Raw genomic sequence first — 16,404 nt, forward strand, 5'->3', positions numbered from 1 at the left:
CTCCCACTAGAATTACAAAATTGTCTCAAACTTTGATAGACCTAGTTTTTGTAAACAAATGTGATCATATAATGAAGATTATACAACTTGATCACAGGAATCTCTGATCATAATTTAATGTTAGTTTCAAGAAAATTGTCCAAAGAACGATATAAAAATCAAACGGTGTCGGATGTTAAAGACATTTCTAATTTTTCCGAAACATGACAGAGAGAAATCGGGAAATGAATTAAAGATGATTAACTGGAGACAGAAGTTTACAAACATTAAACAAAAGAGGCGCAATGGAAAAATGAATTTACCATGTTTTACAGATGAATTATGGCAACTTATTAAAACGGGATGCAGCACTAAAAAGAGATATAAAATCAAAATTACCAACAGACCATCAGATATACAAAAGCTTAAGAAATAAAACTATATCACAGATAAGAAAGGATCAAGCAAATTACTTCTTAGACCACATTAGACAAGCACATGGGAATACTCAAAAGTTGATAAATTAATGTGTAAAGATCAATATCAAAATGAAAAGATAGAGTTGGCAGTAAATGGAGAAATCCTAAAGGATAATGTAGTTTTAACTGTTTTTAATTAACTCATGTTTACAACTGCAATGAAAATTGAATGTCATTGATACTCCAGAAGGTCTTAATTTTGATTGTATTAATGAACAGAAACATCAAATCATCTCCTCTCTGTCTAATTCTAAGGCAAAGGATACTAAGTTGGGGACTTAAAAACAACATAAGGACTGCTTTGTGTACCCAGTTACTTGCATTATTAATCAATGTTTTTCAGACAGTGTGTTTCCCTCAGCTTTTAAAACAGCGATAGTAACACCTATACATAAAGATGGCTAGAAGAAAGAGATTAGCAACTATCGGCCGATAAGCATTCTGACAACTGCCTCAAAAGTCATTGAGAAGACAGTGGCTGAACAACTTGTGGCACATTTTAGTAGTAAAAAACTCTACTTACTCATGTAACTACTCATGTAAGAGTCTTTAAATAAAGAAATCATGGAAGTGTTTGGTTCTACATTCATCCCTGTTTGGATCCTATGGAATGAATGGGGCTAAGCTAAATGCTAACACATTCATGACGCGCTGTGCATAAATTAAGTGCAGGCATTGAAAAGATATGTGTGTATTAATTCATCTAAGTTGAGGTAAGAACATAGTAAAATATAAAAAATGCGCACTTTTCAAAAACAGCGCTTTAATTCTGTTAAAATACTAATAGACGTAAATTAGACTTTGTATATATAGAATGCTCTGCATAATGCTTGCTACAGTAACTAAAATTAGATGGACAATCTAGACAGAAAAATCTCACTTTAAAAAAATTCTGTAGAAATTACAGTGATACTTGAAGCTGTTTTCCAGTAACTTACTGTAGATTTAAATTGATGTTATTTACTGGCAAGAGTTTGTTCAAAGTTAAATGAACATTAAACATTAACAGAATAAAACTATAAAATAACAGCCTCGTGGAAAGCATTCTGGGAACCAAAAATCCTTATCAACCTTTTTCTGTTTTTTTGCTTTAGATTTTGTTTCCCAGAATGCTTTGCATGAGGCTGTCATCATCTAAAGATAAAGACTTGTAAATGTTTCATGTTCATTTAACTTCAAATATGAATTATAATTTATCTTTTGATTTGTCAAATTATATAAACTGGTTTAGGTGACACTTGTGTATATTAACCAGTATAAGCATGAATCATTTATAATGTTAGATCACATAGTTTCACTGTTGAGTCAGAAGAGTAAAACCCAATCCCAGGATAGAGAGGTTTAGTGAATGTGGTGTTGACTCTGTGGATGAGGGTCATTGTGTCAGAGACGCTGTAGAAGGACAGAGATCCTGAACTGTGATCCACATAAACTCCTATTTTACTGGAGACTGCTGAGAGATTTGTCTTTATCTTATTGTGAACGAATAAACATTGAGAGGGAGAGCAGATTAAACTCCAGGACTGATCATTAAATCCAAATGCACACTCATAACCTCCTCCCTTCCTGCTGATGCTCTTATATGACACTGATATAAACACATCACCACTCCATTCAATCTCCCAGTAACAGCGTCCACATAAACTCTCTCTACACAACACGTGAGGATAATCAAATCTGTCTGGATGATCAGGATACTGCTGATCTGTGTCAGTGCCAGTAGCTGCTCTGTTCTCCTCAGACAGACTGATATATCTGTATGCTGTGTTTGGATCCAGAGAGAAGAGACTGAAATCTGAGGAAGATAAAAACATCATATTTTAATGTACATTAGTTTATAATATTTGTTCATTTGAGTGTAAAGGTCAGGTTAGTATCTATAGACTGATCATTTATAGAGATGAAGTGAATAACATGGATTATATTATTACAGTCAGATATATTAGACAACAAGTCAACAGTCAGTTCTTCAGTTTCATCTGTTAGAAGAAGAAAAGATCTGAACGACTCTGACAAGAGGAAAATAGTGATGATAGACGACTGGATCACAAAACATCAAGACTTGTGTGGTGTTTCAGGTATGAAGTGCTTTGAAGCGGACAAAAATGATGCAAACAAGAACAAACAGTGAAGAATCATCAGAGTCATCATGAAGGTTTATTGATGTACGTGTGAAGTGAGATGAAGTCAGGACGGGTGTTTCTACCTAAAGATTGATGCAGATCTCACACCAGGGGTGTAAAATGTAACATTATTCTCGAATAATTCCAACGGCCCGTCATCAATTATTCCTTACATAATGTGTTATAGTGTATTATATGATCTTAATGTAATGAATGAGAAAATAATAATAATAAAATGTGTCTTACACTGTAGGAACTCCTCTCTGATCTTGGGTTCATCGGTGGGAATAACTACAATTAATAAAACTAAAGAAAATAAAGTGACATCATCAGATTAAATCTCATATAAAATCATCATCATTTTAATCTGCTCTGTATTTCTTCTGTTATATTTGATGTTACTGTAAGACTCATTTCTGAGAGTAAATCACAGTCTTAGTTTGAGATGTTTCTTTACCTTTCTCAGATATCTTTTCAATCTCTTCTTTACAGAAATCCTCCATCTTTTCTTTCAGTTTAGTGACAGATTTCATCACATCATCAAAAGAGAGAAAAAAAGAGACAGTGATGTTGTCTGAAGATCCAGAAGATGAAGAGAGAGACTGAAAACTCTACATGAACACAACACAAAAACATCAAACCTACAATACACAACAATCAGATTTGTGTTGATTTAGACACAGTGATCTTTACTCTATTGACATGAATAAAACTCAATCCTATCAGATTAAAGTCAAGATGTATTTATTGTAATGTATGTTGTAGTGTACAGTGTTGAGTTACCTGAAGGAAACTGATGTGATCTTTTGTTTGTGAAAGTTTCTCCATCTCATCATTTCTCCTCCTCAGATCATCAATCTCCTGCTTCAGTTTCTTCAAGAGATCTTCAGCTCGACTCACTGCAGTCTTTTCCTGATCTCTGATCAGTTGTATCACCTCAGATCGTCTTCTCTCAATGGATCGGATCAGTTGAGTAAAGATCCTCTCGGTGTCGTCCACTGCTGTCTGTGCAGAGATCTGTTAACACACACAGAGAGAAACATTCAACTCAATCTCAAACACTTCTTTCAGTATTTATGTTTCTTTATTCATCAAAACTCACCGTGTGAATCTTCACAGACTCTCTTAGATCCTGAAGCTTCTTCTCTTTCTCCTGGATTCTCTGATGGAGATTTCTCTGCTTGTCCTCCAGTAATCTCTGTTCAACAGATTCATAACAGATAACTCAACTGGTCAGGTAAGGTTTGAGTGAGTAATCTTCTAAACTAATTTCTGTTTTACAGTCAAGCGGTCATTTCTTCTGCTCTTGTGCGCCCTCATGTGGCCACGCGGCACTAAGCAGTCGCTTCACTTCTGCTTTATATTTATATTTCATATACAAGCCCGTAGGCAGGGGGGGTTCGGGTGGTTCGAACGAACCCCCCCTCACTGCCAAAAGGTCCAGAATTTAAGTCGTTTTTTCGCTTGATTATTGTCATCATTGTTTTAATCAATGCTTGTGACAAATATTCTGGGTTCCTGTTTCAAATTAATATGATACATTATTGAAGCTGGACGCATGATTTCTGTCATTTTCTGATGCTCGTTTTATTTGACTCAACCAAGCGTGCCGCACAAGCCCTGAAAAGTGAAGCCAAAACGTCTCGATCGCCCCCCAGTGACCGGTCCCAGTATAGGTCATAAAGCCCGCCTCCCCATGTTATTCAATGGGACTTGAGACCAACTAAAAAAATTAATTACACTTCAATTATCTTGTTTCCGAAGCTGGTTTCTGTCATTTACTGTAGTTTTTATCACGCTGATGTAAATTCAAATGTTTGTTTTTAAAATAGGTTTGTGTTTAGTTAGTTATTTAATGATATAAAAACGGTGGTGTCACGTCATGATTGACAGCTGCGATATCGTGTGATATGCGCATTCTACGAGAGCGAGGGCGGGGTTTTGACTTCGCGCCTTCCCTTCCTGCTCACTACTGCGCATGACTGGTCCCGAAATCGCTATTGCGCAGACTCAAGACCCAAGATGTCAGCGCCATATCGGGCAACTGGCGGCTTCACTTTTCACCAATGGAAGAGAGCGAACAGGCGTCGTCCATCTTTTTTACAGTCTATGGACTCAACGCTCAGCGCTCGTTTGACTTCTGGCTGCGCTGCGCAGACCGATCGGCATGTGACGTCTTAGCACCGCGAGACCGATTCAATAGTAAATAGGTGTGTTCGACTTCATGCGGCGCTGCGCAGACCGATCAGGGCCTGACTTGAAGCAGTGCATTTTGGTTAGTACTTTTGTCCGACTTAAGCTGGCGCTGCAGGCACGTGACTGTGTCATATGGTTTTTAAGTACCGCGAGAGCGATTCGAGATCAGCCGCCTGACTTAGCCAGCGCAGTTCCCGAAGAGGAGCTGCACGGGCTGTAATGACGACACAGCTGTTTCACGATTGGTTGGATTCACCACATGACAACACTCACGTGTGTTTCGTGTGTATTTTTACGCTCTTAGTTCCACAAATGCTCACAAATCTGTATTTTTATAACAGTTAAAGCTCTTTTCATGTAGTCGCGATGTTATATTGTATCATCTTCATCAAAATAAAATGGATAAAAAACGTAGACCCCACTACATTGGTATTTAAATAATATATGCTTATGTTAAACTTTATTCTTGTAAAAACAGATGCTGTAATCCTCTTCAGTTCCACTCATGCTCATACACGGACATTCAAAACAGTATAATTCACTTTTTATGTAGTTTACATCTTACAAATCATGTTTATTGCGATAAAACAAGCAAACGGCACGTGATCAGCCATGCCTGACGTAAATGCAGCAAGCTACGGGAACCACAGCGCGTCCGACTTCACGTCTCCGTTTCCAGCTCCTCCCCGCCTGCACGCGGCTAATCTCGCCGATCGGTTACATCCAGCCACAGCCGATGTCGAACACACCTAAAAGGTGTGTTCGATTTCATGCGGCGCTGCGCAGACCGATCGGCGGCTGACTTGAAGCAGTGCATTTTGGTTAGTAAGTTTGTCGAGACACCCCTCGCTGCAGCCTGCAGCGCGATGACGTAGTGGATTAATCCAATACGTAGTGGATGTTCAAACACGCATGCGCAGTGAATATAATGTTACGCGCATGCGCGGTGCTATGTTGTTGTTGATGAACAATCGCACGTGCTTTGGGAAAAGGAAAATGGAACAAGTGATTTTGAAGTTATATGGTCAAGTATTAGAAAGAGTGACAGAGTTTAAATACCTTGGATTAATATTTGATGGAAAATTAACATGGAATGGACATATTAAGAAAATTGAGAACAAGTGCAAAGGAGTAATAAATTGCATGAAGTCAATAGCCAAATATGAGTGGGGAGCAAGGAAAAGTGCACTATTACATGTATATCAAGCGTTAATACGGTCTAGTATAGATTATGGGTGTTCGGTGTATGGAGCTGCAGCAAAATCAGTACTAAAGAAGTTGGATAACATACAGGCTAGGGCACTTAGAATCTGTAGTGGAGCAATAAGGTCAACCCCTCTAGATGCCATCAGGGTTGAAATGGGGGAGATGCCACTAGACTTAAGGAGGGAAAAACTTACAATGATGTACTGGGTTAATTTGCAGGGTTGTGATAAGAGCCATCGTACACGAGTAATTTTAAATGATTGTTGGGAATATAAAAAGGATAATGAGAATAGTTTTGGATGGAAGTATAAACAGTGGGTTAAAGAATGTAGACTGGAAAATGTAGCTATTTGCCCCAATATGCCACTAAATGGGGTATCAGTATGGAATATTCCTGAACCTAATGTTGAATTGAGATTGCTTGAGGATCGGGAAAAAGCAGAAGGAAGATATACTGATAGTTATGTTATTAATGGTTTTATGAGAGAAAATTTTTATTCTTGTATACAGATGTATACAGATGGATCTAAAGACCCAGTGGAAGAGAAAGTGGGAGTAGGAGTATACATTTCAGAATTTGAGATAAGAGTAAGTTTAAGATTGAGTGACAAATTGTCTGTATATTCAGCTGAACTAACTGCTATAATAGTAGCATTGCAGTGGTTAGAGCAGATTAAGCCAAATAGGATGCAGACTGTAATCTGCTCAGATTCTGCATCAGCACTTAAAAGTATATTGTCATCAAAAACTGATAGAGAAGATCTGCTGGTAGAAATTTATACTTTATTATATAGGCTTAATATAGAGGGTATAATTGTATATTTTTGTTGGGTACCGGCACATATTGGGATAGTAGGAAATGAAATAGCGGATACTTTGGCAAAAGAGGCGTTAGGGAAAGATATGGTAGATATTAAGATTCCTTTAGGAAGAAATGAAGTTAGATCAATAATTAATAGAGAAGTGATAAGAATATGGCAACAAAGATGGGAAAGTAGCAGTACAGGTAGGTGGTATTATAATATTGTAAAATCAGTGAGGAATAAAGAATCGTGTTATGGAAGATATAGAAAGGAAGAAGTAATGATTTCTAGATTAAGGATGGGTCATACAGGGTTAAATTCAACACTGGCATTAATGGGGAAGCATGAGAATGGTATGTGTGATGAATGTGATGGTGTTGAAACAGTAGAACATGTGCTTTTTAAGTGTAGTAAATATGAAGAACAGCGTAGTGGTCTCTTTAGTAATATAAAGAATAGGCCAGTGAGTATAAAGGACTTATTGGGAGAGGGTTTGAGGGATATAGAGAGGCTTAAGGAGGTGATGATATTTCTAGAGCGTACAGGACTAGATCACAGGATCTAGGAGGAGGAGCAAGTTGCTCTGAACATCCAGGAGGTTGAGGAGCTCAATGTGGAAGCTGGAGGAGCTGAACACGCAGCGTCAGCTGAAGCTTGGGCTCGGATCCTCTGGGGTGTCAAAAGGGGTTTTTTTTTTTTTTTTTTTTTTTTTTTTTTTTTTTTGTTCTTCACAATTCAGATCCATTACACATATGCGCAAGTTATACAGTAGGTGGCAGTAATACTCCCAAGGAGTGAGCAGCCATTAAACGGAAAGAAGAAGAAGAAGAAGCACGTGCTTTGGTATTTCAAGAAGAATCTGCCGATAAACGAAGGATTATTTAACAACAGTGATTGTATAAAGGTAGGTAATTAATCTTTATTTACTGATTTGTTGTTTCAACATGTATAGTCTTGTGTAACGTTAGTGTTATGTGTCCGAAGCGGTATAAAGGTGACTTAATATGCTAACAGCGATTCTCATTTTAATCATAACGTTACTTCAGAACATAATGCCACGCGTGGACAGACTGTAGGTCTAATGTAAAACTAACCTGATTTTGCTAAGCTAACTAATGCTTTTTTTAGGCTAACTAATGCTATTGCATTGTTCTAGATGAATGTTTTTTTAAAGGACAGTTGCCCAGTAATAGGTGCACATACTGTAACCAGTGCCACTTAATCTTAAATTAATACATCTGGATTGGATTTTTTTTATAAAAGAGACTTAGTACTTGTATGTTAACAATCCTTTGCATTTTTATTTGAAAAGTTCAACTTAATGAGATTTGACTGTTTTTTTGTAGATTTGACTGGATTTGGCAAGATGCCCTTGCTCATTAAAGAAGATGGAGATGTGGCTTTTATCAGACTGTTGACATGCCAGCTTTTTCACTATGTTGTTAGTAAAGCATCTTTCAGAGAAAAGGCTCATGTAGTCTGGCTTGACAGTAAGTTATTTAATTAAAAAAAAAATTCCATAGCTCAATTAGAGCATTACATTATTAGCAAATATCATCAGGTAACACACATACTAATTAAAACATGTCACTGTAAGTCACTTTGGATAAAAGCATCTGCCAAACGTGTAAATGTAAGTGTGTGTGTGTGTGTGTGTGTGTGTGTGTGTGTGTGTGTGTGTGTGTGTGCTTATAGTAACAGTGTTTTTATTCTAATTTCATATAAAGTATCCATAGATTTAGACTATACATTTGTTAATTTTTAATATTTACTTCTCTTTCTTAAAATAGGTGTTGTCAACTGGAACACATTCTCCGGGGTGTAGAGATTTATTTACAGACTGTCCACCAGGTCGAGTTGGAGGAAGGGTGTCCCAGGGATGAATTGTTCATCTATTCTGCATCAGTAAAGCACTGGTGGCGTGGCACTGACTTTAAACTATTTAAGATCAAACTGTGACAAAAGCTTTACCTGTGCTGACTGCAGTCAGTTATATGTGACCCTGCCTGTGAAAAAACAGGATAAGTCTTGAAATGTAATTATGATATAATGAGCATCAAAGTGTTATTTTCATTACTTTCACATTGATTTTGACATTTGACATGATTTTACTCAGTCAACCCCACACACCCAGCCAACTTTTTCTTTGAACTTTTGCCCTTTGGCCGGCGCTACAAAGCACTGAACACTATAAACAACAGTTTGTTCCTCAGGTTATATACCTAAACAATTAAAGCACCCATAACTTCCACACCTGTCATAACTGTATATTCACCACATACTGTACATCTGAAACTACCATTCTAAACTATGCTACTGTAAATATCACCTATTATCTATCTGTACAACAACAGCATCTGAACATCCATACAGGCATCACTACACACAATTGTAAAAAAGGAGAATATATATATACATATACTTATATATACTTACTGTACCATGCTGCTTATTTAAATTATTTTTGTTTTTATATTACTAGTGTGTTATTGTCTTTAATTTAACTTAGTCATTCTATTTATGTCCGTAACATGTCACCAAGACAAATTCCTTGTATGTGACAAAAACATACTTGGCAATAAAGCTGATTCTGAAGATATCAATGTTTTTTTTACAGAATGTTGTTTACATTATGTAGAATGAGTTAATGTAGAAAACAGTAAATCACAGAAAGATGACTAGCTGAGTTTTCACTAAGTTCATGTTTAGGCCTAATGTTTATTGTTAAAATGTTTTAATATTTGCAGTCACTGATCATCAGTGAATTGAACAAGCTGTGGGGTAAAAGTTAAATAAACAAGCAACTTAAATAAATGACAAGTTATTTTTGTTTCCATTTAACAGTAACTTGAATAGATATATATATAATAGAATATTTTTTAAATAACTTCAATACAACACTCAAATAAATGATTGATTAAAACGTTACATGTATCATTGCTAATATACCTTATCTTGTTGTTTAAAGATGATTGTTTAATACATCTTAACATTACCACATGTTAAGATAATACATTACACAATGCTAAAAATGTAAAATGAGTTTACAGTCCCTTACGAAAATTAACCATGGTTTTATTGTGGTAAAAGTGTAGTAACCATAGTTTTTGGTGTGATTATCAGCAAAACCATGGTTTTACTACACCAACTATTGTTTTTGAAAACCACGGTTATCAAAACTATTGTTATTTTGTAGTTACCATGGTTTTACTACAGTACCATGTTTTTTTTTTTGTTTTAACTGTAGTAAAACCATGGTTAATTTTCGTAAGGGGTATCGTTAGCCTACTCATTCAATACGATCAGCTTTTATGGATAAATTATGTGAAAATAACTGCACTGAACACGCGAAAATGGTTTTATTTTGCACGTGGGTATCCACGTAAACTTATTAACTAATCTAGGACAACAGCACGTTTATCGGCATTTGACGGCAAATGTGTTAATGTTTGTGTTCAAATACACAACCGAGCACTGGATTTGGATTTATATTCACTGCGCATGCGTGTTTGAACATCCACTACGTACTGGATTAATCCACCACGTCATCGCGCTGCAAGCTGCAGCGAGGACTTCTTGAGTTTGTCCGACTTCAGCTGGCGCTGCAGGCACGTGACTGTGTCATATGATTTTTAAGTACCGCGAGAGCGTTTCGAGAGTAGCCGGCTAGCTCAGCCGGTGCAGCTTCTCCAGAGCGGCTGCACGGAGTTGTGATGACGTAACAGCTTTACGTGATTGGCTGCCTCACTGATTACAACGATCACGTGCGTTTCAAGTTTAATCCAACCTTTAGTTCCACTAATAAACATTATAAATTCATGTTTTAAAACAGGAAAAAACACTTTAATATGCTTAAATATGTTATATTGTGTCGTGTAATAAAATAAAAATGAAAATAACAAACTCTATTGGTATTTTAATAATATAGGCTTGTTTCCCGTTATTTTCGGGTATACAGTATAAGCAGCAATTAAAATATTCGATATAAAATGTTTCTGGTTGCAACTTTTTATTAAAAGGTTTGTTTTTATCAAATTCAGCATTCACTTCATTTGCGATTAAAAACAAGGAAACACGGCGCACACGTCACTACGGCAAGCAGCAGGTGTCCGGCTTGACGGCTCCGTCTTCAGTTCCTCCCTCGACTGCAAGCGGCAAACCTCGCCGATCGGTCTGCGCAGCGCCGGATGATCTCGAACACACCTAAAGACTCAGTATGCTTTTAAATACGTAGATCTCGCGGTAGTGTGGTGTCACAAGCCAACAGGTCTGAGCTACCCCATTAAGTAAGATAAAGTCAAGATTATTCCGAGATGACCAATAAAATCAGACCAGGCAGACAGAGGTGCAACACACACAGGGCAGGGTCAGATGCGCAGTTAGTGGAAGTGCAAGAAAGATGTAAGTAATCAAACGCTGACTATTATACAGTTTAATGATGTGAAATATGAAACGCAGTGATTGTCAAGGTGACAAGACAAGAAACATTACTGCAGCTGAGCACATATGGGTCTCCAAATTTAATGCGCTGCTTTAACTCCCTCCCGTAATTCGCTTTCCATTATTCAGCGTGTTTATTAACAAAATTCAACGCCACTCTTTAATTCTTTAAGATATCTTTTTTACTGTATGATTAGATTCACTGTGTTGTACTGAACTGCTGCGAAGCTTGAACTTGAAAACGCGACGCATCACGTGCGTCCACCGGTAATGCGCGTGCACGGAGTTTAAATGAGCCCATATTCATCTTTTGGCTTAAACATTTTATTGCATTCGGTCTTAAAGCCCAATAAACAGTACCTGTTGAAGTCATTAAAGTTAATTAAACAACAAAAGAAGAGAAAGTCACTCCTATACCCTGCTAAAAAAACAGCATCAAACCAGCATGGACCAGCATGGGAATTATGCTGGTCTATGCTGGTTTAGCTGGTGGTCACAGCATACCAGCACCAAAACACAACATATGCTGGTATGACCAGCATGGGATGCTGGTGCTAATGTTGGTTTAGCTGATGCTAATGCTGGTTTGGTGCTGGTTTAGCTGGTGCTAATGCTGGTGCTGATGCTGGTTTGATGCTGGTTTAGCTGGTGTTCACTAGCAAACCAGCACCAAAACACAACATTTGCTGGTATGCTGGTTTTTTCAGCAGGGTAGTGTTGAGCTCTGCTATTAAAAGTAAGTTTAAGGTTTATCGTGGAATTTTGATTTTCTGAACAACTTTTACTAAAGTTACTGCAGTTAACAAGAAGCCTTTTGCTTCATTAACAGACATTAAATCAGATGTGAGAAGTTTAGAATTAAGGCTTGCATTATGTTTACATCTTACACAGTTAGTATAATGCATGCAGGGCAAGAAGAATATTTATCTAATATGGGGTAATGTGAAGTAATCGTAGATTCATTTATGCTTTTTTTAATAATTACAGTTTTCTTTCATGGGATATGGACCCCCTAAAGTAGCCTCTGCCAACCCATTTATACAATTCTAGTTCCCTGCATTACTGATGTTGTATTTAAGCATATTAAGTGTATAATAAGTGTGTGCATATTTTGAATTAATTTAATAAACTAATTATTGATGGCCTTTAGTTAATTCACTAAAATGATCCTATATTCAGTAAGCCTATGTTTACTGACAGCCCATTGTGCGCAGGATGGTAAAATAATAATTACAATGCATTCCTATAATGACCAACACAAATCTTCTGCATACTGACATGGTTCGAAATATATAGTTATTTGATTCTTTGGTTTTCTGATGTTTTTTGAAATTCATATATGTAGAGCAGAGAAATATTTTTTTCCTGGGGTGCATGCCCTAGAAAAATACATATATGGACCTCCGTATTTATAAAATCCTGCATATGGCCCTGCTCATAATTAAATACAAAAGGAGGAGGAAAACTGCAAAAAAGGTCCACTTTTTGAAAAAAAGAACCCCCCCTTTCAATAGGCTGGCTACGGACCTGATATATTTGTTCATTTGTTCATACCTGTTTCTCAGTTCTCTCTGCTGCAGCTGATACAGTGTCGTGATTTTTATGTTCATCCACCAAACAAAGCAAACAAATACATGTCTGATCAGTGCGACAGTAAACCTCGATGAGTTTGTCATGTTGAGAGCAGATCATCTCCTGAAGTCTTCCTGTCACATCAATCACTTTGTGTCGTCTACCTGATTGAATTTCTTCATGTCTTTCAAAGTGAGTTTGACAGTAAGAGTTCAGACACACCAGACAGGACTTGACAGCTTTGTGTTTTCTCTCAGTACAGACGTCACACTTCACATCTTCAGGTCCAGCAGAACTGACAGCAGATCGATCAGTCTGAAGTCTCCTCAGGTCCTCCACCATATTAGCAAGCATCACATTCTTTCCTAAATCAGGTCTTGTATTGAAGGTCTGTCTGCATTGAGGGCAGCTGTAGTTTCTCTTCTGATCATCTTGATTCCAGCAGTTTGTAATACAGCTCATACAGTAACTGTGTCCACAGGGAATGGTCACTGGATCCTTCAGTAAATCCAGACAGATTGAACAGATGAACTGATCCTGAGACACTAAAAGAGCCGCTTCCGCCATTTTACTGACTGCACAAACACAGCCACGCGTTCAAAAACTCTTCAGTAGTTTCGGTTTCTCTTCTCAATAAATGTTTCCGTGTTTGAAAAACGTAAGCAAACTATTTTAGTGCATTAAATGTCCACTAGATGTCAGTGTTACAAACTGTGCCCAAAACATCATGAAGAGTTTGGTTCCAAAACGCAATAAATCCATTTAGACTAATTTTCGGTTTTCTATACCAAGAAAGTGACAAGATGAAAACCACTATTTTCTGTTACAAACTTTCACATAGCATCTTTAGGTTATAAGAACATTTAAAATTAAAATCCATAATTTGATTTTCAAAGATTTATTATAAAAACTGATGGCATTAATGACATTTATTAAAACACTTACTTTGTCATATTAAGAACACTGTTATTGCTGCTGTCATTCTTGGGACGTTGTCGCTAAACTTTTTTGACAGAGATCAGCTGTAAAATGTTTTTGTCCTGCTCGATTTTCGTTGACTTTGAGGAAAATAATGGAACGTTTTTCACAAGATCCCCTGGGGTCAATGTGTTAGCATGACAAAAATGCTGTCAGGAGAACAAGCAACCGGCATTTTTCCGTCTCCCGAGTGCCTCTCACATTTAGATGTTGATGGCTTACGATTCTTTCCCACCACAGAAAACCATCACAGGTTTTCAATGCCATATTCATTTGTTTTTGTTTGTTTGTTGATCACAAAGTACAAGATGAGGAAAATTCCGTGATGTGCCGCCATTGTTTGTTTATAATGCGTGTAATGGTGCGCTGTGATTTGTTGAGAGGATTTATTGCATTCTGCAGAAAAGGAGGAGAGTACAGTGCCATTTATTGCGTTTTGGGAAAAGGGAGAAAAGATGACAGAATAACACGGCGGATATTGGATTTTGCATAAAATCAAGAATTTACTTTTTAATACTGAAACTGCTCAGTAAATTATAATAATTATTAATAATTAATGATAAAACATAATTTCGTGATATGCCATCAGTTGTGGTCTTGACCGGTCTTGAAATAAAATTCCGAGTCCTTTTCGTCTGAGACTGAGTAAAAAGATCGATTCCGAGACGAGACGAAGACCTTTAAAAAGTTATCTCAAGACCGATTCTCTACAACACTAATCTGAATAAAGTAGTATACAAGGTGTATGTAAAAATGCCCCAAAGCAAAACTAAACAAGAGCTTTACGGTCTTGATAAACCATAAACAATTGACACGATCTAAGAGGTTAAAAGGGGTAAAGGTTAACGGGTTCAATGCATAGACAAAATAACTCAATAACATTCCCAACACAGTCCTGATGAAACCATCTGCAGCAATTTTAACATTGAATCTGGAAAAATAACAATTGAAAGCCACATAACAGGCATTTAACTAAATGTTAAAATTTTAGTTTTGCCTTAATGCCACATAATATCTCAACTTATTGCCTTAATGCCACATAATATCTCAACTTATTGCTTAATAATTTTTTATTTTTTATGAATATAAAAAACAAACTGGATGTATTTTTATGAAAATGATTAAGCCAGATGATGGACATTTTTGTTTAAATAAACAAAATTTGAAATAAAAAAAATCTGTGTAAATTTGTCTAAGAAGGACAGATGATTTATACCCAAAAGTACATACATTTAATATAGTCAGTCTTACCCAGTTAAAGACAGAGTGATGTTTATTTCTTCTCTTACTTTTAGGATCTACAGGAATCCGCAGCATTAGTGATCTCTCGCAGATCTCTAGATAAAAACACAGAATCAGAAGTCCAAGTACATTTGACTGATTTTACTTCTTACACAAACACTGTATAACTTGCATCATTTAAATGTTTTATTTTTTATTGATTGTCAGAGTGTTGCTGTAAATAACTGATATAGCATCTAATGAATACTTCTTCTATTTTACTTCTATTTTATTATGAAAACTTTTATTTTCTTCTATTTTTTCTGTTTTGCTTTATTTCCTGATGTTTCATTTAAATTCTTACGTCACATTTGGATGCTCAACCTGATGATCTGAATCCCATTTGCCCATGAAGTTGATTTAGACATCAAACAGTCAAACACAGAGATTTACTTCATACAAATGAACAAATATCCAAAGACAAAGATTTCTAGTCCAATATTTCATCAAAAACTTGAAGTTATAACTGAAACACAGAAACAAAACTTCTGAAGAACTGTGTTATATATATTACAGTATTTGTCCTCCTCATGAACAGTGATTGTATTTATCAGATATACAGACATAAACATTATATAAATGAAATAAATCAAACGTGTTTAAGATGTTGCATTTCAATGTGTTTTAATATACAAACTAAAGTTAGACAGACAATCCATAAACTCCTATTCTAGAAGATCTGAAAACTACTGGGAGATTTGTTTTTATCTTATTGTGAACGAATGAACATTCAGAGGGAGAACAGAACAAACTCCAGGACTGATCATTAAATTCAAATAAACACTCATCACCTTTTCCCTCTGTTGTTGCTCTTATATGACACTGATATATACACACAACATAATCTTCACTCTTCAATCTCCCAGAAACAGCGTCCACACAAACTCTCTCTACACAACACCTGAGACCAAACGTTAAAATTTCAGTGTTTCAGTGTTAAACATAATTTAGAGTAAATTGTTGTACAGAGTTGGAGTTAATTGACAGAGTTAATCATGTCAGTGTTAACCCAACTCCTTAGAGATGTTATTACACTCCGCTCACACATTTCAGTCTTCCGTTTCCACGTTTCCTGCAGATTGAACAGTAAGTAACACCTGGAGGGAACACGTACCATAGAGGGTTAAAAAAATACGTGCTTCACATTGCCAAGATTATTAAAGAACCATTTTTGGTTGAATGGTTCCATAAAGAACCTTTAACATTTGAAGAACATTTCTGTTTTATTATAGTGAATAACGGTTCTTAGATTATAAAAAAGTAAGAAAGAAATGATTCTTCTATGGCATCATGTAGCACCTTTGTTTTAAGATATCTTAGTGTATTTTACATGATTTTTACTATATT

General features: G+C 36.3%; 1 protein-coding gene and 1 long non-coding RNA gene across 3 annotated transcripts in view; one reads left to right on the plus strand and one right to left on the minus strand.

The window, feature by feature from the left end:
- Positions 1-259: 259 nt before the first annotated feature.
- LOC141362421 (tripartite motif-containing protein 16-like) overlaps positions 260-16,404 on the minus strand; it is a 39,241-nt gene continuing 23,096 nt past the window's right edge. The window contains exons 1-6 of one of the 2 annotated variants that reach the window (XM_073864466.1): positions 12,781-14,025; positions 3,684-3,779; positions 3,365-3,598; positions 3,039-3,192; positions 2,828-2,887; positions 260-2,253 (exon numbers count right to left, since the gene is read on the minus strand). In XM_073864466.1, the coding sequence (XP_073720567.1) occupies positions 1,730-2,253; positions 2,828-2,887; positions 3,039-3,192; positions 3,365-3,598; positions 3,684-3,779; positions 12,781-13,365 (1,653 nt within the window). In that variant the 5' untranslated portion in view covers positions 13,366-14,025 and the 3' untranslated portion in view covers positions 260-1,729. Of the gene's footprint in view, positions 2,254-2,827; positions 2,888-3,038; positions 3,193-3,364; positions 3,599-3,683; positions 3,780-12,780; positions 14,026-16,404 lie in introns of those variants that run through there. The other variant, XM_073864464.1, reaches the window with a different exon arrangement.
- On the plus strand, positions 7,614-9,581 carry LOC129453172 (uncharacterized). The gene is made up of 3 exons (XR_012368238.1): positions 7,614-7,690; positions 8,133-8,276; positions 8,577-9,581. It is a non-coding gene; the product is annotated as an uncharacterized lncRNA (long non-coding RNA).

This window comes from Misgurnus anguillicaudatus, unplaced genomic scaffold (assembly GCF_027580225.2).
Source record: "Misgurnus anguillicaudatus unplaced genomic scaffold, ASM2758022v2 HiC_scaffold_26, whole genome shotgun sequence".
Taxonomy (NCBI): Eukaryota; Metazoa; Chordata; class Actinopteri; order Cypriniformes; family Cobitidae; genus Misgurnus; species Misgurnus anguillicaudatus.